The 23019-nt window shown below is 42.5% G+C and overlaps 1 protein-coding gene across 1 annotated transcript in view; it reads right to left on the bottom strand.

The window, feature by feature from the left end:
- The window catches only part of GAA (alpha glucosidase), a 215772-nt gene that overhangs the window by 143171 nt on the left and 49582 nt on the right, over positions 1-23019 (bottom strand). Inside the window, exons 4-7 of the mRNA XM_077459632.1 lie at positions 19509-19674; positions 12053-12149; positions 7558-7677; positions 2188-2306 (exon numbers count right to left, since the gene is read on the bottom strand). Coding sequence (XP_077315758.1) covers positions 2188-2306; positions 7558-7677; positions 12053-12149; positions 19509-19674 — 502 coding nt within the window. The remainder of the gene's footprint in view (positions 1-2187; positions 2307-7557; positions 7678-12052; positions 12150-19508; positions 19675-23019) is intronic.

Genomic DNA, 23019 nt, shown 5'->3' with positions numbered 1-23019 from the left:
CCCACAAATAGAGCTTTCTTTTGGTGGTATTTAGTTACAGCTCAGAGTTTTATTTTTTGCTAAACAAACAAAAAAAGATGCAAAAAAAAAAAAAAAGAAAAAAATAATGTTTTAATAGTTTGTTATAAAATTTTGCAAACGGGTCATTTTTCTCCTTCATTGAAGTGCGCTGATTAGGCGGCACTGATAGGCTGCATTGGTGGGCACTGATGGGCTGCATTGGTGGGCACTGATGGGCTGCATTGGTGGGCACTGATAGGCTGCACTGGTGGGCACTGATAGGCATAGTTAAGGCGGCACTAATAGGCACAGATAAGGCGGCACCGATGGGCACAGATAAGGCGGCACTGATGGGCAAAGATGGGCACAGATAAGATGGCACGGATGGGTGGCACGGATAAGTGGCACGGATGGGTGGCACGGATGGGCACTGATAGGTACCACAGATAGATGGGACTGATGGGCACTGATAGGTGGCTCTGATAGGTGGCACTGCTGGGCACTGATGGGCGGCACTGCTGGGCACTGATGGGCGGCACTGCTGGGCACTGATGGGCGGCACTGGGGTGCAGCACCTTTGAGGCAGATTTTGGGTGGCACTGTGGGTGGCACTGCTGGGTGGCACTGTGGGTGGCACTGTGGGCACTGCTGGGTGGCACTGTGGGCACTGCTGGGTGGCACTGTGGGCACTATGGGCACTGCTGGGTGGCACTGACAGGGGGGCACTTACTTTATTTCAGGATGGCACTGCGGGTGGCAGGTGGGCACTGGCAGGGGGCAGGTGTCCGCTTGAATTGCTGGCCGTGATCGGGACTGATGTCCCGAACACGGCCGCCGGCGATCTGCTTTTTTTTTTCTCCTCGCGCTGTCAGCGCGAGGAGGAATACTAGCCGATTACCGGCTCCGTTTTATCACATGATCAGCTGTCATTGGCTGACAGCTGATCACGTGATAAGGGGTCGGGATCGACCCCTTACACGGATCGGTGATCAGGCGAGTCTCACGGACTCGCCGATCACAGAGCGCGCCGCGCGCGCCCCTCAGGGGGCGCGCAGGCCGCTCGTAACCGGGACGACGTCAATAGACGTAGTCCCGGCAATCTAGGTCCGCGCTAATGCCGTCATTCGGCAATAGCGCGGATCCCAAGTGGTTAAGCGTCTATAGCCAAACACGGCAGTGTGAGGCATAATCAGCTGGTGAGTGTGTGCACATAAGGGGATTGAAGTCACAGTCACGGCGGTGTGGTGGAGGAGTGTTCCTGGAAGTTTTTATGAATTATAAGTATAAGTGATTCACTGGTCACCGTCTAATTTATTTATTTATTGAACGTTTGTGTTTAAACACTGGACACTTTATTTATTGATATTTTTTTTTTGCAATCACTCATTTCACAGGGTGTTTTCATTATAGTTTAAATTGTTATTAATCACTGTTACTTATTCTATTTGTATACATTTATTGGATACATTTGAGTATAGAGTGTGTGTTATTGGCATATTCACTTAGTATTCAGCGCCGCTCACTCTACACTGTTTGGTAGGATTTTTTTTTTGCACATGAATATTTATTTATTTAAAGTGGCAGCAGGAGTTTCTGTTTCCTTTTTTAGGATTTTTATAAGCGCAGTGGTGATACACAGGTTTGAGGGTGTAAGTGTGTATTAGTGTTTTTAATACAGCACTGTATTCATGAATATATAATTACATATATACTATTTTAAGTGCAAGCAGTATAAGCACATGAAGTTGACCTGTTTTCAGTCTCCTGCGGTCCCTGTACAGCAGAGGTCAGATTGAGAAAAGATGAAGCATTGCAATCAACTATGCTATGCTGCTTAAACTGATAGAAGAAGAGAGCAGAATGACCTAAAGATGAGCTCATCAGCTTGCTGCTTCTTTTTGCTTCTTCTTTTTCACTGCCCAATCACCAGCTGGAGGAAGGACAAGACCTGTGTATTTGTTACGTAACCACAGCAGATAAAAATCAGGTCTGCGCTCTATGGCAGTGTTGTGCATATATCAGGATTGGAAGGACAGAAATACATATCTTTTTGTACAATAACTCTTGTATATGCATTTCATGTGTATATACAGCATTGATCCGAGCTCAGTTTTAAGATTTATGAATGAAGAATTTAGAATGTTTACCCTAATAAGAAATAATGTATAGGTATTTCTGTCCTCTTACCAAAGGCATATTGGCCTTGCTCATATTTTTCACCACCTCCTGAGTCATTTCAGTAGTTGAGTATCCCCAGCGACATATATGGAATCCAAGTCCCCAAAAAGGTGGCATGAAGGGAAGTCCTGTGCAGAAAATGGATAATAAAGATGATAGTTCACTTGTAAGAGATTAATGTCGCCAAAGACCAATCTTTTCCAAATTTCAGTTTTAGTTCAAGTTAAAGCAAAACAACATTGACAATGTTGCACTATCCCATAGATGCTAATAATTATAAGAAATGTTGTGACTGTTTTTGCCATTGCTTTCTCCACAAGTAAGTCTTTAAACAGTCTACAAACTTTTAGGGCCCATTCACATCAGAAACTGCTCGTAACTGTGCTTTTTTTTTCTTGTACCTAGGCATTCAATTGATGCATGTTTTACATGCAGTAATACATATTTACATGCAGTTGACAAGCGTTTTTATATCTGCATTTGTCCTGTGAGGTCACTTCCTTCTTCTTGCTTTCCTTGGCCTTCTATGTGCACTTTGATGCATTGCAGTGCATTTGCATGTGTTATTGAACATTTGTAGTGCGTAAAAATGCAGCATGCTGCACTGCACTGCACTGCAATGGTGTGAACTATGCCCATAGGATAGCCTGGATTTGGGACTGTCTATGCAGTTGGAGTATGGTCCAAAATGCATCCCACTGCGTTAGGTGTGAAAGGGCCCTTAGGGTCTATTCACCACTAGCCAGTATATTGTGCTTTTAGTCCCCTTTCAAACGATAAGCCCACTCGGATCAGCCTGTCCGCTGACACCCGTTTGCCATCTAATCCACTAAAAACAGATGGATCGTGATATGTTCAGCCATCCATCTGGCGGACCAGATGTCCGTTTTCATTTGATCTCCCCATAGAAATGACAGGGGCTCTGACAGGTCCCACCCTGCTCAGTGAGCAGAGATGGACCTGTCATCCGCCAGCTCACCGGAAATCAACGGATCAATCTCCCCTGAGCTGGTGGACTCTGCCAAGCGGATTCACCCCATGTGAACACATATATTATGTTGTGTTTTAACATATTTTGCTTTAAGGCATTTAAGCGGGCTGCCATTGAACGACAGGTGACTGAAAATCAGACAGTTTATTTTTTTAAATAAAAGCAGCACGGTACTGTGTTACCATCCATTGTGGTTCACTGCATTGATATTGAATAGCATCTCAACACACTAAAGCATGTATGGTGTCTTAAGTAATCCCAACAAATGGATACGACTGGGCCTCATAAAGAAGAATTAAGAATAGCTAGCACTTTGCAAAATATGTGTATTAACTCACATCTTTCTTGGAGGACACCACCCCTGCCCTTCCCACATGTTCAGTCTTTGCATTTGGCCATTCTGGTCCAAACACTGTCCCTTATTGAAGGCTACATGCTCCCTCATATCTAGAAGTCCGACTTCATAAGAGTGAAGGAGTGAGGGCTCCAAGGAAGCAGGATGTGTTGAAAGAGTGTGGATCAGAGAGTATACCTTGCTGGGTGTTTAAGTTCACAGTGCCTATTTTATTAATGGAATTTTTTATAGCCATTTTTAGCTTGTGCTAGGTGTGGTAGTGTGGTACCCCACCAGTGTATGGGTCCAGGATTCTCAACTAGGCAGGTTGAGGGGCTCCAGGGTATTTGCATGTTTGAAAGGAAATTGGCTTTTCAGTTTCCTCATTTTTTAGTAAGGTCCACTTTGGGACCTGGAGCCTGGGGATTTCTTAGAGATCTGGGTGGGATGAAATCCCCTAGTCCTGGGTCCGGGATTTGAGACTCACCAACACACTAATTGTTCAGGTGTGTGTTGGCCTGATAGTAGAATCAGGACCATGGTTCTGGGCTCCACTCTCCCGAGGAGTACAGGCTTGCAAGGGAGAACCCAGAGTGCAGGTGTGCACTGGAGCAGCTAGAGAGTGCATGTGTGCACAGTGGAAATTGGAGACCCAAGTTTTAGGGTCAGGGCAGTGAGGGGCTGCTATCTAAATGGACGGTGTTGGCAAGGATATAGTCTGTAGGAGACAGATGAGAGCCTGAAGTGGAAGGCCTGAGCAGCACTCGTATGGCGGGTTTAAAAGCGTTCATGCATTTAATGAAGCGCCACCAGAGCAAGGTGGTGAAGGTGTGATATTACAGTCTGCGATGGTTAAAAATGTAGTGCCACAATCTTATTTGAACCAAAGTAATCTGTTGCTGAACCACTCTGTCCCCTTGTGCAGTAGGAGCGGTACTGCATAGCACCTCTGGGAGCACAGAGATAACTGGGACAGGTGGGCAAAAAGCCTGTTGGCTTTGTTGGAAAAGGCCTCTGTTGGTAAAAGTGGAGCAGACAAGATTTCTGCAGTGCCAGATGAAGGACCTGCAGAGTAACTTATATGCAAGGGTGGACTTGCTACTGCAGATGATTTTGCTCATAAGATGGAAACATCAAGTAAGGGCGAACTCACAGAAGAGTTCATGTCTGTGATCCATAAAAGGCCTAATGATGTGGTAATGGATGATGCCGTGCCAAATAAGCTAGTGTTGGTAGAAGTGCCACACGGCACACCAATAAATGAAGTTATTGTAGTCACAGGTCCAAATGTTATGTGATTATGGTCAGGGGTCAGGACAGTTGCTGGCAGAGGATCTCATGCCAGTGGAGTTGGTGTAAAGCTGCCGTAGACAAACACTCCGCTGGGTGCAGTTCCTCTCCAGACACTACACTTTTGAACATGGTTGAAATGAAAAATGACAAATGCACTGATAGTTCTGACCATGATGAAAAATGTAGCACATCGTCAATTTTTGATGGTTTGGTTACCATGTGTGACCACAAAAATAATGGTAGACCCGAGGGTTTTGGTCAAGTGGATATGGTTGTAGCAAACCCTGAAAATTGTAATGAGATAGGGAATGGTATGATTGACACAAAAGAGGTAAAAGATACAGCAGTATTAGGTCCCATACAGGTTCTGGGTAAAATTTCCTGAGGTTTGAGAACTCTCTAAGGTCTGAGAAGGATCATGGTAAACAATGGTCGGAGGGAAATGGCCCAAAGCTCAGCAAGGTGTCACATGACTTTAAAACCTCAAAGTGGCAAGACAGTCAGGATATCCTTCAGAGGGAGACTAGGATGAGGCTGCAGTCATATGAGGATGTTAGTGATGAAACTGACAAAAGGAAGCATGCAGTAAGTTTGGACAGTAAGAGGGTGCCTGTACATAGAGTGCAGAGAGGGACCAGTGTCACCCCAATAACAGAGCCCCCACTTAAACCAGTGTTTAAAAATGTGGTTCCTTCTAAATTAAGTAAAGAGAAAAGGGGTAGTCTAGTGAAAACAATTGAGGAAGCACTTTATAACCTTAATGGTATTGGACCCGTAAACCTCAGAAATCAACCTCACATGCAAAAGGTACCAAGATTGGTAAAAGGACTAGTGTAGGCCCAAGAGAAGTGAGAAGACATCACTTTTGGAAGTGCAATCATAGAAAGGCATGGGCATGTCTTTGTAGAGCCCGAGTAGATGTAGCAGGGGGACATGGAGAAAGTCACCTGATGGGACCAGATTTAGCCCATGTGGTAGCGTGCATGGTCATGTCAAAGTGAGGAGGTTGTATTGGTGTGTTCCGCCCTTTGGGTCGAAACAAGGGGGGGGGAGATATGTGGTAGTGTGGTACCCCACCAGTGTATGGGTCAAGGATTCTCAACCAGGCAGGTTGACGGGCTCCAGGGTATGTGTGTTTGAGAGGAAACTGGCTTTTCAGTTTGCTCATTATCTAGTAAGGTCCACTTTGGGACCTGGAGCCCGGGGATTTCTTGGAGATCTGGATGGGATGAAATCCTCAGTTCTGGGTCCGGGATTTGAGACTCACTGACACACTGATTGTTCAGGTGTGTGTTGGCCTGATAGTAGAGTCAGGACCATGGCTTCACCCTCCCGAGGAGTCCAGGCTTGCAAAGGAGAACCAAGAGAGTGCAGCTTGCACTGTGAAAGTCAGAGAGTGAATGTGTGCACAGTGGAAGTCAGAGACCCAAGTTTGAGGGTCAAAGCAGTGAGGGGCTGCTATCTAAATGGACGGTGTTGGCAAGTCTGTAGGAGACAGACGAGAGCCTGAAGTGGAAGGCCTGAGCAGCACTACTGTATAATGTATGTATAAGCCAGAAGGCTGAATTTATCATTATTTTGTATGGACAGTGAAATCCCCTGCGAGGGAAAACTTTTGGATTTTGTTTTTGAACTTTTCTGAATAAAAGTGGGCCAACAAGTCCTGAAATTGAATTGCTGGTGTGCACTGTTCTCGCTAGTGGGTGCTAAACTGGAGCTAAACAACCCCCAAACATTACATAGGATATTAGGATTTGTCTTTGTAAAACCTGAAAATTTGCAATAACATCCTTAGACTTGAACTTACTTGATATAACTATATTAAAACTGACCTCTCTCTCATATTTAAATGACATTGTTAAACAATTCAACCTGAAAGTATCCCAAACTTGGCATAGTAGTGAGACCGGTGTGGTCAAATTATCCAGAAGGCTAAACTTGCATTGATCATTGCTTTGCAGCCTAAAAAGAGGTCTTGGTGCATAGTGCATTACTTGCTCACCAAGGCCCCTTTAACACTACCGAGACTTGAAAGTCTCATTAAGAGCTATGGGTGGAAGTGACATTTTTCCGCCCTGCAATGGTATGGAGCAGGTGGGGACCATCTTCCCCTCAGTCAGCTCCATACCATACACAGAAGAGGACCCGATCGACCGGTGCAGCCGGCAACGGTGGAAGGCACCAGAGTGCCGTGGGGGGCCTCTCCCACCACAGATAAGAGTGATCTTGCAGTGAATCCCCCGCAGAGACCACTTTAATCTGAAAGCGGACTGCCCACTGAAGAGGATACCGGGATTATGGCAACTATCTGCTGCCATAACAACGATATCCCTCTTCAAAGTGCAGCCGTATTTTGATGGCTGTGCACAAAGGTACAGTAAGTGAAGTGTGAGAGTTGCAATAAATTCTCCAATATGATGCAACTCAATAGTAAGGCTGCATTCACACCCAAGCTTATTTTTTCTTTCAGGCAGAAAGTTGTGTGTTTTTACCGCAATTTTGACGCATTTTTTGCTGCGATTTTGTACAGGTCAAAGGGTCACCAATGTAAAAGGCAGAAAAATGTCTGTAATCTGCCTTAAAAAAAAAAAAAAAAGCTCATGTGCTTTTTTTGAGCTTCAGGTGCTTTACTTCAGGTGACAAAATGCTCAGATATGAACAGGTGTCATTGAAATTAAAGGAATTTTGCTTGTTGGCTGTTTCTGGCGAATGCAGCCTAAATTAATGAACAGTATGTACAAACAAAATTGTTGAAGTTTACCAATCACTTCTTGATACTGTCGTATTACAGCTTTAGGGTCTGGGCCCAAGAAGACATAAAAATCTAAGATTCCTCCTGTGGTTCTCCAAGTCAGGGCTGGAGCTGGCTGCAACAGAACATCTACAAACAAAACATATGGGCAACAGTAAGTTGTCAGTCTCAGCAATTATCAGCGATCAACAGAATAGAATCATAGAAAAGAATCAAGAGCTTAGACGTATAAGCAAATCACGCAGACAGCAGTGTAATCACAGCAAGTTTTTCAGGAACTGCAACCTCTTCAGCTCTTACACCTGTATACCCTCTATGGACAAGAGTAATATTGACATTTCTGTTTTGGACTTGTTTATTCAGCAATAATGTTGTAATGGTGTAATAAACCTTCCTACCTGCCCCTTGTTCTTTTTCTCTGTCATAAGATGTACATTGATCATGTACTGTAGATCTAGGGCAACATCTGTTGCCCTGTACACACAGCCTATACAATGTGCTTTGGGCCCCCCTCCCATGGCCTGGTATGGAGAGAGCACAAAGTGATTAGCCGCTAGCAATAATCACATGCAAAAATCTGACAGGCTTGCAGGCTGGTTGTACCCAGGTTGATTGAGCGATCGGTCAAGTTGGGTACATACAGCCTGCCTGTACCTGATTTGAATCTCTATGGCCGGCTTAAAGGGATTGTAAAGTAATTCTTTTTCCCTATAAACACAACAAACATGTTATACTTACCTGCTCTGTTGCAGTAGATTTGCACAGAGCAGCCCGGATCCTCCTCTTCTCAGGTCCCCACAGCAATCAGCTTGCTATGGGGGCACCTGAGCCGAGTCACAGCCCCCTGTGTCCATTCAGACATGGAGCCCCAACTAGGCCTTGCCCCTTCTCTCCCCTGATTGGCTAGCTAACTTTGATTTACAATAGTGCTGCTACTGTGTCTTAGCCAATCAGGAGGGAGAATGGCGACGTGGCTCCCAAACAAAATTGACATCCTTTTTTTCCCACAAATAGAGCTTTCTTTTGGTGGTATTTGATCACCCCTGCGGTTTTTATTTTTTGCGCTATAAACAAAAATAGAGCGACAATTTTGAAAAAAAACGCATTATTTTTACTTTTTGTTATAATAAATATCACCCAAAAATCTATAAAAAAACTTTTTGTAACCTCAGTTTAGGCCGATACGTATTCTACATATTTTTGGTAAAAAAAAATCGCAATAAGCGATTATTAATTGGTTTGCGCAAAAGTTATAGCGTTTACAAAATAGGGGAGTTTTTTTTTTTTTACTAGTAATGGCGGCAATCAGCGATTTTTATTGTGACTGCGACATTATGTCGGACACATCAGACATTTTTGACACATTTTTGGGACCATTATCATTTATGCAGCAATCACTGCTAAATAAATGCAGTTATTCCTGTGTAAATGACACTGGCAGTGAAGGGGTTAACCAGTGGGTGGCAGTGTAGGGGTTAAGTGTTCCTAGGGGTGTGTTACTAATTGTGGGGGGCTGGGCTTTCATTTAGTGAACACTGATCTCTGCTCCAATTACATGGAGCAGAGATCAGCGTCACTAGTTGCTAGGCAGAATTGGGAAATGCTGTTTACAACGGCATTTCTCCATTCAGCCGCCCTGTGAGACGATCGCGGGTATGCCCACGGAGATCGAATCCGTGGGACCCCCGACCGGACTCACGGGGGTCCCGACCAGCAAGTGAGCACGATGGCAGGGCGGCATTAAAGATTGGACATACCTGTACGCCAATATGCCTGCCCGTGCCATTCTGCCGACGTACATCGGCGTGCGCTGGTCGGGAACCGGTTAAGGGGAGAAGAGGAAAAAGACTGTATTGAGGACTGATTAGGGTAATTGATAGAATGTACTTACTCACATGTCCACCGGAAAAACACTATGCATTTAAAGTGAAAGTAAACACTTCTATCGTTTTCAGTCAAGGAAGCTGCCATCTTGGCCTCTAATAATTCTTCAACTGCCATAATGCTGCACATGTGATCAGTTATGACACCAGCCATTGGATGGTTTGAAAGTTTGGTTGAGAGCACAACCAATGTGAACATGCCGGGAATGTAAGTGTTTTTTTAAACTGGGTTTACTCCCACTTTAAGGTTTAGCACTGTGAGAGCATTGTCACAGTGAGTGGGACAATGAAACGATAAGATGCATCCTTCCATCTCAATTGCGTGAAAGGGAGAGGGCCCTGTGTGTGTGTGTGTGTATGTATATACTCTGTTTCCCCCGAAAATAAGACGTAGCGTGATTGTTGGTGATGGCTGCAATATAAGCCCTACCCCTCCAAATAAGTCCTAGTTAAAGTCCTTGTAGGTCTTCTTTTCGTGGTAGGGCTTATTTGGGGGTAGGGCTTATATTGCAGCCATCACAGACAATCATGCTAGGCCTTATTTTTGGGGAAACGGGGTGTGTGTATATATATATACACACACACACTCTAGAAGTAGTGGGGTTGGGAAACCATAGACCTGAAACCTGAAGACGAGCACAGATCACGCTTGAAACAGGTTAAAGGGTTGTAAACCCTCTTGGTTTTTCATAGGGTATTGGTATGGGTATTGGTTTATTTGATTTTTCATTTTTTGTGTGGTATTTTATTGCTGTTTTCACCTTAATGCATTCTATGCTGACATCCTCCAGCTGGGAACGAGCACACAAGCTCTAGCTGGTGTCTCATGTCCTGAGTGGATAGATTGATAGCAGCGCAGCCATTGGCTCCCGCTGCTGTCCATCAAATCCAATGACGTGGCACCAGAAGGCGGGGCCGAGTCCTGCACTCTGTGTGAATGGACACAGATGCAGGATTTGGGAGCACACCACACAGGTGTCCACATTAGGAGAGCCTTCTCCAATGTGGACACTCAATGCGGGGAGGAGCCACCAGCAGAGGAGGACCAGGGCCACTCTGTGCAAAACAAACTGCACAGTGGAGGTAACTATGACATGTTTGTTATTTTAAGAAAAAGTAGGGTTTACAACCCCTTTAAGGATTAGTCTATCGGGCTATGATATTGCTTTAAAAAGGTTTTTGAAAAGGTCTTTTAAAGTAATATTGGGCTTTTAAAGTGAAACTATCCAGCTCCAATCAGATGAGAAGTCATCTGCTGCATTTGGTACAAGCCAACAATACCAGGCACCACAAATGCCACTTCTAAAAAGCAGCGGAAAGGAAATGTGATTTGCTGACAGTTACGACTATGAGCACGTCTTTAATAAAAGAATTGTGCTTTTTTTTTGTAGAATTAAAAGCGCATAGCACTGTGTGAAGACAGAGGAAGGGGCCTCTGCAGTGGCAGGAGCTGATCTCCTGGAAAAAGCTGTTACTGCAGGCCTGGACGCAGTTGGAGGGAGACAACACTACTGTGAGCACTGTGCAATAAAGCAGAAGAAAGTGCAACCGAACTGGTGCTTTATGTTTTAAAAATGTCTTGTGGATTGGGCTGATTGTTGATATGAAATGCAGCCTTGCTTGCAAGTAAAGACTAAAGAAGCCTCACAACATACAGGTGTGAACCAGCATGCATACGTTTCTATGTTTCACATGTAGACAGTCTTTTAATTTCAATAGGCTACCCTATATATGAGAAACGAGAAAAAGAAATTCCAGTCTAACCCTTTTCCAAAAAAACATGCTGCATCAAACCACGTGGCACTGGCACGTGTCTGCTAAAATACGCGCTTTCCCAACATGCAGTAGTGTGAACCTAGTCTGAGCAGCCTTTTTTGAGTGGACTGGAGTTAATCAGCATGGTGGGTTGTAAATCAATTGTTACAATATAGCTAATGGCAGAGGAAACCTGCAACATTGTATCTTGTATGCTGATTCATCTCTTTTAAGTCCTGGTTCACAATAGTGCGACTTCTAATGCGTCTTGAGTCATATAGACAAACAAGAGGAGCACCCCACTCCCTCCCCTCATCAGTGCCTCTCATTAGTGTCCACCTGTGTCATAGGTGGAGTCCTTTAGTTCTCCCATATAGAGGAGTGTATGGCTCCCATGGTTCAGAGAAGCAGGATCTCCCATTCTATGAATAGCGTACGACTCACTAACCATAATGTACTTTTTCGCAGTAAGTGGGCTTAAGCACCATATAGTAATATGGTGTGACCAAATCCCCATATTTTTTGATAATGTTTAGGTGTTTTAAATAGCCTTGCAAGAGGTAAATGACTTTTTGCATGTGTGCACTGTAATATTTTGTTCTGTTGAGTCGTATAGAGTCTCATGACAAGGGAAAAACACATTACATTCAATCGTGCCTGTTTTTATCAATGCAATTTAGCACATTGTGACTTTAGAAAAGGTTCCTGCACTACTTTGAAGTGTTTTACAGTGCGGTTTGACCCCATAGAATATGCAAAGTCACACTAAAGAAAATCACTTTCAATTCGTATTGCAACAGTAAGTGCTGAAGAGGATATCTATGGCACTGGAGACATTTACATCATTTAGCCCAAATAATACTAACCCATGGCATTGCTGTTAAGTAGAAAAACCCCATGAGCAGAACCATCTTTTTCCAAGGCCAAGTAAAATGGATGCGAGCCATAGAGGTTTGTATCTTTCTAGAAATACAAAAAGAAATTTGATATATCAGCAGCAGGTAAAGAACTGACATAGTTTATTATAATAAGTGCCTTTTTGTAGGCCAATATCAACAGTCATCTGAGATCGGCCAATGACACAAAACAGAACACTGTGCATTAAATTCTGGCGTTTTTAACATTAAGATTCATAAATTCTCTGCACTAATTAATGAAAACTATAATCTTAAATTCATTGAGGTAAAAAAATATAAACTATAAACTATACGTGATGACCCAAATGTGCAAAAAGCATGAAGTACATGTAGTGGGTTCCCCACAGCCCCACACTTCCTGGCGGGTGCTGCTGCCGGAATTACCGGCACTGATCGGCTCTCACAAGGGAGAGCATGCCTGTCAGATCCTGCAGGGGAATTCTCCCCCTCTTTCCTCCTCGCATTTACTGTATGTGCAAGCGGCGCTCACAGAGTCAGCCACCCTCCTTGCTCCCTCCCCTCCTTTCTCATTGGCAGGGGGACAAGGAGCCAATCATCAGCCAAAGTTGCTGCAGGAAAGAATTGTGGGACATGTAGTCCCTAACACAAACACTCCCATAGCCTTCTATGAGAACAGGACCACACATCCCAGCATTCTCTGGGGGAAGAGAAGAAAAGGGGACCCAGAGGCTGCCAGTTTTACAGAAATACAGAGACACTGCATGTAGACAATGTTGCCTGTGGTTACCTACACTAAAAGAACACTGAGTTGCACTCATCCGCTGCCAGGCAGCAAAAGTGTTCTTTCTGCTACAGGAATTACACAGTACGCTTGTCATCACTCCTACTGAACAGGAAGTGCACCAACTAAAGTGGCTAACTGAAGATTTAAGGCCTTTTTCTTCCAAGGGACTAAAGTTACTGGTGCCGTACGGGCACACAAACATACCCAGGACTCAGTATATATAGTGTATGAGCGGGGTAATCTAAACTTGAAGGTTACTCCTATTGACCCCTGAACTAGGTGTAGTGTTTTACGGTTTTCTGGGCCTGTGGTGTCAGGGGACAGAAGGGAGAGGTCTGAAAGGGTCATTCCTCTGCTCTCCTTCTGCCTGGACTCATAGAGCTCAATTTAAGTAGAGTGGTGACCAATCCGTTACAGTGTCTGCTATTTTGTGATCTGTCAATTGTTAAAGAGTTTGGCTCTGCTGTTGGGGTTACTCGCCTTGAGGAGTCTCCTCAAAGCAGCCATACAATACCATTGAGTTATTATTTCTCCTGATTTCAGTGCTTATTACATGGTTAATTTACTTGAGATATATTTGCCTATTGCTCAGATATACTGTTGTTCCCATTCTAAAGACATTTCACAGTAAAGACTATTTCTGTGTTATAGTAAAATATGTGCCTTTCATTGGTGGTGTTTGCACTAACATTATTGCCAGGTGTGCCAGAGGGACTGAGACTGGTCTTGGGGTTGAGAGGCAGAGTATAGAACCAAATATACTCAAGCGGCTCCTTCGGGGGGTAGTGCTACATACATAAAGCGGTAAGTTCACTATGATTCATAAATGCTGTCCGAATGACACTTTCAACACTGTGAGTCCCCCGTAAATTCCGCCACTACTAATAAACCCAGCTGCTTACCAGAGAGGAAGACCCCATGTTTTAAGAGGTCTGCAGCACTGATGAACACCAAAGAGCCTTTGTAATAATCTTGTGCGTACCAGAATCACCAAGGCAACCCGCAGGGTCCAATTATAGACACCAATTCCGCTCAACATATGCCACCATTCAAATGTAAAAACAGACACAAAGCTCTATAGTGTAAAGCCACTAAATTTGTTTTATTATATAAAGAAAGGTACTCAAATTGAATTGCTTCGTCATCGGAGACATCCTCAAGGGGCCAAAATTAATAAAAACTAAGATATATCTGCAGCTCCTGTTCAAAATCCTAAGAGAATGTTGCATCAATCACCTGAAACACCTTGTCAAACAGCGATAAGACCCAGTATTCAAAATGGACACACAGCTTTCCCAACAAACAGAGGATCCCCTTCAGTTCTCCTGACTCACACATACATTTAGCAGAAAGATGCCTCCCTTCACAAAGCTATGTGCCTTGTACCGTTCTCAGGAGCCGTCAATCTGGAATTCATTGAATTTGGAGAAGAGGAAACTTTATCTCATTGGACAAAATGGTATGCATTTGACTTTGCTTCTCCTAAACACTGTCGGAACTGTATTTTTAGCAGGAGGAGCTGAACACTTGGACTCTTCGGCTGTGTTTCAGGTGACTGAGAATCTGTATGTTCTTGACATCACTGCAACATTTTCCGGACCTTTGCCCACTGATGGTAGATACATTATAATTTGCAGGAATAAGTGTGGTAGAATCTCGGCTATAAGTCATTTGAGCTAACTCTCTGGCTTTGATCGCTTTGTAAGCAAACTGTAATAAATGTATTATTTTTGGATCCAAAGCTCTCAAGACAATACAGGGAATGTTACATACTGCATAAGATGTGTGTGAATGAACACAGCCACAACACAGCTCACATGGAATCAAATAACAGAAGCTAAATTGAACTGGTTCACATCTGCTCAGCCATGAAAAGCCAAGAAAAAGAAGTGGTCAAATAGGTTCTTTTTTTTTTCTCTCTCCACTGCAAGTTCAAAGCCTAACTATTGGAGACATAGGGCGTCATAAATTTGTCTTCCCCAAGAAAGGGTTTCTAAAATCCACACTACTGTCTACTTATACAGGTGGATTCAAACAGCTCTAACAAAATATATTCTTTAGGCAATTAATAAAATTAGTATGGTTGGCTAAAAGGAGCCAAAATGTTCCCCTCCCAACTCATTCAGTGTGAAACACAGTATAGCCTTAAGAAGGCAATCATGTCTCATTCCATCACATATCCAAACACAAGAGGATTATACCTCATTTCAAGATAGTGGGCAGAGCTATCAACAGTTGGTCACAGATATAAAGAAATTATTTGCGTAATTCACCCTTTTTTGGCGCTGTGATGGAATGATACATGTAAATAACTTTTAGTTTTAAGAAGTCTCTGCTCTGCTCCAAAGATAAAAAGCAAACTTTTTTTTTACCTTTATATAAACAATTGAATCTAAAGTGTAGGCTTACAATTTTTACAATATACAGTGCCTTGCGAAAGTATTCGGCCCCCTTGAATTATTCAACCATTTGCCACATTTCAGGCTTCAAACATAAAGATATAAAATTTTCATTTTTTGTGAAGAATCACCAACAAGTGGGACACAATTGTGAAGTGGAACGAAATCTATTGGATATTTTAAACTTTTTTAGCAAATAAAAAACTGAAAAAAAAAGTGGTGCGTGCAAAATTATTCGCCCCCTTTACTTTCAGTGCAGCAAACTCACTCTAGAAGTTCAGCTAGGATCTCTGAATGATCCAATGTTGTCCTAAATGACTGATGGTGAAAAATAGAATCCACCTGTGTGTAATCAAGTCTCTGTATAAATGCACCTGCTCTGTGATAGTCTCAGGGTTCTGTTGAAAGCGCAGAAAGCATCATGAAGACCAAGGAACACACCAGGCAGGTCCGTAATACTGTTGTGGAGAAGTTTAAAGCCGGATTTGGATACAAAAAGATTTCCCAAGCTTTAAACATCCCAAGGAGCACTGTGCAAGCAATCGTTTTGAAATGGAAGGAGTATCAGACCACTGCAAATCTACCAAGACCTGGCCGTCCCTCTAAACTTTCAGCTCAGACAAGGAGAAGACTGATCAAAGGTGCAGCCAAGAGGCCCATGATCACTCTGGATGAACTGCAGAGAACTACAGCTGAGGTGGGAGAGTCTGTCCATAGGACAACAATCAGTCGTACACTGCACAAATCTGGGCTTTATGGAAGAGTGGCAAGAAGAAAGCCATTTCTCAAAGATATCCATAAAAAGTCTCGTCTAAAGTTTGCCACAATAAATTCTTGCAACACACTTGAAAAGAAGTATCCATAAGCTTATACATCCTGACCAGTCGGGATTTATCCTGAATAGGTCTACTAGTATCAATATTCACAGACTTTATTTGAATATTCAAATTCCGGTGGATAATGGAGGCTCCAGGGCAATATTGGCTCTGGATGCAGCCAAGGCATTCGATAGTCTCAAGTGGGAATATTTGTTTAAGGTCCTTGATAGATTTGGGTTTGGTCCAAATTTTATTAAATGGATAAAACTGCTTTATACAAACCCAAGAGCGAAAATTAAAGTTAATAATGAGTTTTCTGAGACGTTCCTGCTGGAACGAGGTACGAGGCAGGGTTGTCCCCTCTCCCCCTTACTGTTTGTCTTGGCAGTGGAACCGTTGGCCATTGCCATTAGGGCTAACCCTGATATACAGGGATTTAGGAGAGGACAGTTGGAGGAGAAAATTGCATTGTTCGCAGATGATGTCTTGCTTTTTCTAGGGGATGTTCAAACTTCATTGAAAGCGGTGATGAGATTGATTAGAGAATTTGGACATATGTCCAGATTAACTATTAATTGGGACAAATCTGCACTACTCCCGTTGGATATGGAGCTTACTTATACTCCACAGGATATCGCAAATTTGAAGATGGTAGAGAAGTTTAAGTACTTGGGGGTGTGGATTACAAAGGATGTAAATTCTTACTTGGAAGATAACTTATCCCCACTCCTAGTAAAGTTAAAACAAAAGGCGGACATTTGGGGCCGCCTCCCCCTTTCGATTGCGGGGCGCTGCAACTTGGTCAAGATGGTATGGCTTCCTCAAATTTTGTACTTTCTACACAACACACTGATATGGATTGGTGTGAGGTGGTTTAAGAAAATAGAATCCTTATTTACACTTCTTATATGGGCCGTCTTGGATTAGCTTACGGACGTTGTAGCTGCCGTCGGAAGAGGGGGGGTTGGCGATTCCACACCCTAGACTTCATTTAGCGGCTCAGTTACAGCATTTAGCAGGAGCAACAGCTATAAATGAAGTTAGACCTTGCCATAGATTAATGATGATAGGATGTCCACATAATACGCTTATGGCAACGAGGCAAACTCGTTCGATATGCATTGCCCAACAATTATCCAGATCGCCAAACTTTGGAAAACAGTCAAGACTTTATTGGGGTACCAGAAGGTATCCATATTGGCCCCCTTGTGGGACAATAGAAACCTAACCGAGTTATTTAAAGTAGAAAGATGCAGGGAGTGGGTAGTCCAAGGGTTAGACCGATTAGCACAGATGTTTCAGGGTTCAGATATTAAATCTTTTGCGGACCTAAAGTCAGAGTTCGTCTTGTCGAACCGTTCGTTCTATAAATATCTTCAGGTCAGACATGCAATCCAGGCACAATTTAGGGCTCAAGAGGTGCAGTTGATCCAGATCCCGGTTTTTTCACAAATTATGTCCCTGGATACGCTTAAAGGACTGATTTCGCTTTTATATGCCAGACTTGGGGATAAAAGTTTAGATCGAAATGGCGTAGTTGAAAACAAGAAGAGATGGGAGAGGGACATGGGCCCATTGTCCATATCTGATTGGGATTGGATAATGGAACAGGGAAGTAAGGTTTCTATCTCTCCTTCACAGAAAGCCTCCCATCTCTTCTTTTTCCATCGAGTATACCATACTCCCAGGAAAATGTTTAAACTGGGTTGGAGAGATAATGATCAGTGTCCCAGATGCGGCCAAGTCGGAGATTTTATTCATATGTTTTGGAGGTGTCCGAAGTTGTTTAGGTATTGGACACAGGTTGTGGATCATGTAAATAGAACATTCGGTTTAACATTGGAGGCAACGGCAAGGACTTGCCTGTTGGCTATACCGGAGGGACATACAATTCCAAAAAATAAGTTTATACCAGTTAATAGATGCCTTTTTCAGGCAAGAAAGTTAATTGCTCAAAACTGGCAGTCACACTTTAGACTGCTAGCTGAAACTTGGCTAGTTAATATAATAAAAATAATTAACAATGAAAGGTTTTTTTTTGTTAAACAGGGCAATATTAAGAAATTCGAGAGAATATGGGGCGCAGGGCTGGTGAAACTGGGGATCCCCTCATAGGTAGATGAGATATAACGTGTGCTCTTATAGTCTATAGCTTTTTCCTAGCCGTCTTGGGTGTGTATATTTCCTGTGCTTCCCTTTGCGATGGGGGGGTAAGGGGGACTGGGAGGGGGGGTGGCGAGGGGTGAAGCGGGAGAAAATAGAATATATGCACCCAGGAGTAGACTTATGAGAAAAATTTGCTGAGTTTACTTTAAAAAGTTTAACGGGTGGCGAGGCGCGATATTTTGCCTGTCCACCCGGTCTTGATTGGATTTTAACCTTGTTTAAAATAAAATTTAAGTAAGGAAATATGCCACGATGCCACGATGATGTGGAAATCAGGAGGAGATATAAATGAGCTGCAAGGTGAATTAAGTCTCCTGCATAAACTGAGGTGGCAAAAAAAAAAAAAAGGAAAAAAAAGTTTGCCACAAGCCACCTGGGAGACACACCAATCATGTGGAAGAAGGTGCTCTGGTCAGATGAAACCAAAATCGAACTTTTTGCCCACAATGCAAAACGATATGTTTGGCGTAAAAGCAACACAGCTCATCTCCCTCAACACACCATCCCCACTGTCAAACATGGTGGTGGCAGCATCATGGTTTGGGCCTGCTTTTCTTCAGCAGGGACAGGGAAGATGGTTAAAATTGAGGGGAAGATGGATGCAGCCAAATACAGGACCATTCTGGATGAAAACCTGTTGGAGTCTGCAAAAGACCTGAAACTGGGATGGAGATTTATCTTCCAACAAGACAATGATCCCAAACATACAGCAAAATCTACAAAGGAATGGTTCACAAATAAACGTATCCAGGTGTTAGAATGGCCAAGTCAAAGTCCAGACCTGAATCCAATCGAGAATCTGTGGAAAGAGCTGAAAACTGCTGTTCACAAACGCTCTCCATCCAACCTCACTGAGCTCGAGCTGTTTTGCAAGGAAGAATGGGCAAGAATTTCAGTCTCTCGATGTGCAAAACTGATACATACCCCAAGCGACTTGCAGCTGTAATCGCAGCAAAAGGTGGCTCTACAAAGTATTAACGCAAGGGGGGCGAATAATTTTGCACGCCCCACTTTTCATTTTTTTATTAGTTAAAAAAGTTTCAAAAATCCAATAGATTTCGTTCCACTTCACAATTGTGTCCCACTTGTTGGTGATTCTGCACAAAAAATAAAAATGTTATATCTTTATGTTTGAAGCCTGAAATGTGGCAAAAGGTTGAAAAGTTCAAGGGGGCCGAATACTTTCGCAAGGCACTGTACATAGTTGACTTTGGTTTTGTAGACACAAAACCCCTGAATTTCTATGCAACTTCAATAAACTGTTCCATTAGTCTTACCTGAGGAGAAATATCTCTGTTCCAAAATGTGAGGCGGGACCAGGTGGTGTTTAAATTAAGGGAAGTGAGATGTTCCCCCAAACCATATAAGTACTCAGAAGGCAGAGATGTGGAGATCTGTAAGAACTGGTCTGCAAAGAATAATGGAGCCAAGGCCGTGTTTATCCTGGAAAAATAGCAGAAAGCAAACATAAAGAACAGCTCCATCCTAGAAGTATACTCACATAGTCAATTGCTAATGTAATCAAATAACAATTGCTGCAATGCTTCTCAGAACATCCCTCAGTTCACCACAAAGCTTTATATCATTTTTTAACTTTCTTATTACACACAGCTTTCCAAAGCATCTCTGTAGCTTTTATCCAGTCATTTTGGGCTTCGGATGCATTCTTTTTGAGAAGTCGGATGAAGGATTCCCAGAACACTTTGTGGCCTATTGTACTTAACCAATTCTCGTGCCTGTATACCCCTTATAGACTATAACTATTTTTACATCTCTGCTGGGGGCCTGTTTATTCAGCAATAACTTTATTAACCCCTTCATGCCTAAGCCTTTTCTGACATTTGTTACTTACAAGTTAAAATCCATATTTTTTAGAACCCCCAAACATTATATATATATATATATATATATATATATATATATATATATATATATATATATATATATACACATTTTTTAGCAGAGACCCTAGAGAATAAAATGGCACTCATAGTTAAATAGTAGGTGAGGTTGAAAAAAGACAGCCTATGTGTGTGATTATATGTCAGTATTACATTGTATATCCCTGTATGCTGTGATCGTTCAGGTGCTTATCTAATAGTTTTTTTGAAACTATCGATGCTCCCCGCTGAGACCACCACCTGTGGAAGGGAATTTCACATCCTTGCTGCTCTTACAGTAAAGAACCCTCTACGTAGTTTAAGGTTAAACCTCTTTTATTCTAATTTTAATGAGTGGCCACATGTCTTGTTAACCTCCCTTCCACAAAAAAAGTTTTATCTCTATTGTGGGGTCACCAGTACAGTATTTGTAAATTGAAAATATTGCAATATTTTATGTCACACTGCATTTGCACTGTGGTCTTTCAAGCACATTTTTTTAGGAAAAAAATACACTTTCATGAATAAAAAATAAAAAACGCAACAGTAAAGTTAGCTCAATTTTTTTTATATAATATGAAAGATGTTACACTGAGTAAATAAATACCAAACATGTCATGCTTTAAAATTGCACACACTCATGGAATGGCGTCAAACTACGGTACTTAAAAATCTTCATAGGCGACGTTTTAAAAATATCTACAGGTTACCTGTTTAGAGTTACAGAGGATGTCTTGTGGTAAAATGTCTGCTCTTTCTCTAATGATCGCGATGATATCTCACACGTGTTTGGTTTGAACACTGTTTACATTCGCATTCGTGACTTACGTATGCATTCACTTCTGCGTGCGAGCATGAAGGGATGAGGCGCGCAATTTTTTTTCTTATTATTTTTTTTTTTTACACTATCCCTTTGGAAAAAAATTCTGATCACTTTTATTGCTGTCACAGGGAATGTAAACATCCCTTGTGACAGCAATAGGCAGTGACAGGTACTCTTTATGGAGCGATCTGGGGTCTATAAGACCCCAAATCCCTCTTTGCACTTAAAAGCATTCAAAACGCCAAGTTTGGCTGTTTTGAATACTGACTTTTTTTTTATTTTTTATTTGCCTTTAAAGTCTTCTGTGAACCGGAACTGATTTCATGACATCGCTTCTGGGTTACTAAATCCGAGACCCGATCAAAGCCGATTCCAGCTTTGTTCAGGTCTCCTGGCAGCCGTTGGACATGCCGGCTGGTTGCTCGGGCCTCCTGGTGGGACAAGAAAGTACAGGCGAGCCGCAGAAGGTGGGGAGGGGGGGAACATCTCTGCTGCTTGGGATGACAGCCAAGCAGCTATTAGCTGCATCGATTGTTATCCCAAGAAAGCCAACTGCCGCCTCTAAAATAAGGTCCCAGGGTGATGCCTGCGTACAGCCCCTTCAAGCCGAGGCTGCATATTTACATACGGTTGACGTGAAGGGGTTAAGGATAAAGTAATATTTTTCTACATATTTTTGGGGGATGAACAAGACTTTCCTTTGGCAATATTTATATTTTATTTTGTAGACAGTCTAGCGGTACACAAAAGTAGCAAAAATGTTCGACAAATACATCAGAACCAACAGAATAGAAGAATAGAAGCTATGTCCCTCAGTGAACTCACAGAAAATAATTTTACTGTGAGTACATAAATTATATTTTTTCAATAGTTCTTTGAGGAAAAACCACTGGGACAAATCACAAGCATTAACCACGGAAGTGGGCAGAGTCCCCAAGCACAAACAAAATCTAGGTGAGATCAAGCCCTAAAAGGATGCATCACACTACAGTAGGGAGTGCAAAAAATGTTGGTCAAAGCTGGCATTTGCCAATAGAGCTACATCAAACTTAAGAAACTGATGCTTTATGATGGAAATCTCAGAAAGCACTGGCCACCCAAGTAGAATAAACAATAACTATAAGTCTATTGAGATTTGGTGCCAGCTCTTTAGATTGCTTTTTTTTTTTGTACCCAGCATCTCTTTCTTCTGCAGGTAGCAATATAAAACCACTGATTTCCTAACTGAGCTGTGTCACTTAATGAAAGAGAGAGAAAAGAACTGCCTACATAAGTCCTTGCCAGTCCTACTAATTATCAGTTGGTCCAATTGAAATGACTCTGCTACGCCTATTCGGAGGATTGTCCTCCCACAATTACTATAATGTACCTTCTTTGTTCTTGGAAGGAGGTCATTTCCATGTTCCATCTATGTTGAGTTAAACCTGCTGTGAATATTTACCTATGTGTGTTATGACCTGTACCTTTGTACTGGAAGCTTTTTTTCAATAAAACATTTGAACAAGAAATAACTTAAAGTATATAGATACAATATGTGTGTGCACAACAGATGAGGAGGAGAATGTATTTGTCAGCTTTGGCACGTTTTTGGTGTATTAAAAGGAAAAGTGTACTGTCAGTTAGCAGTGCACAAAAATTTCAGCCGCTGAAAATTATCATCCAAAAACTGTGTTTTTTCATTAGGCCAAAAGGAAAAATATGATTTTTTTGTACTCACCGTAAAATCCTTTTCTCTGTAGTTCACTGACTGACACAGCTCCTTTCTTAGACCATCGGGTTGTTACGCCACCTTCAGGAGAGGATAAGGCAGAACATTTTAACAGGTTATAAAAAAACAGAACTTTCTAGTTCCGCCCAAGGGGCAGTCCCTTAGGTAACAACCCCCCAGCCTGCATCCTGCAGCCTCAGTATGTCAACAAGTAGTATAACATAAAAAAATAGGATAGGAGGGGAGGGTGCTGTGTCAGTCATTGAACTACAGAGAAAAGGATTTTACAGCGAGTACAAAAAATCCTATTTTCTCTTAAGTTCACCGACTGACACAGCTCCTTTCTTAGGCTGGATTCACGTCTATGCACTTTTATT

This window comes from Lithobates pipiens, unplaced genomic scaffold (assembly GCF_037356315.1).
Source record: "Lithobates pipiens isolate NorthernLeopardFrog02 unplaced genomic scaffold, aLitPip1_a1.2 Scaffold_28, whole genome shotgun sequence".
NCBI classification, from domain to species: Eukaryota; Metazoa; Chordata; class Amphibia; order Anura; family Ranidae; genus Lithobates; species Lithobates pipiens.
Note: the sequence above shows the minus strand (reverse complement) of the source record. Positions and strands in the feature narration are given on the sequence as shown.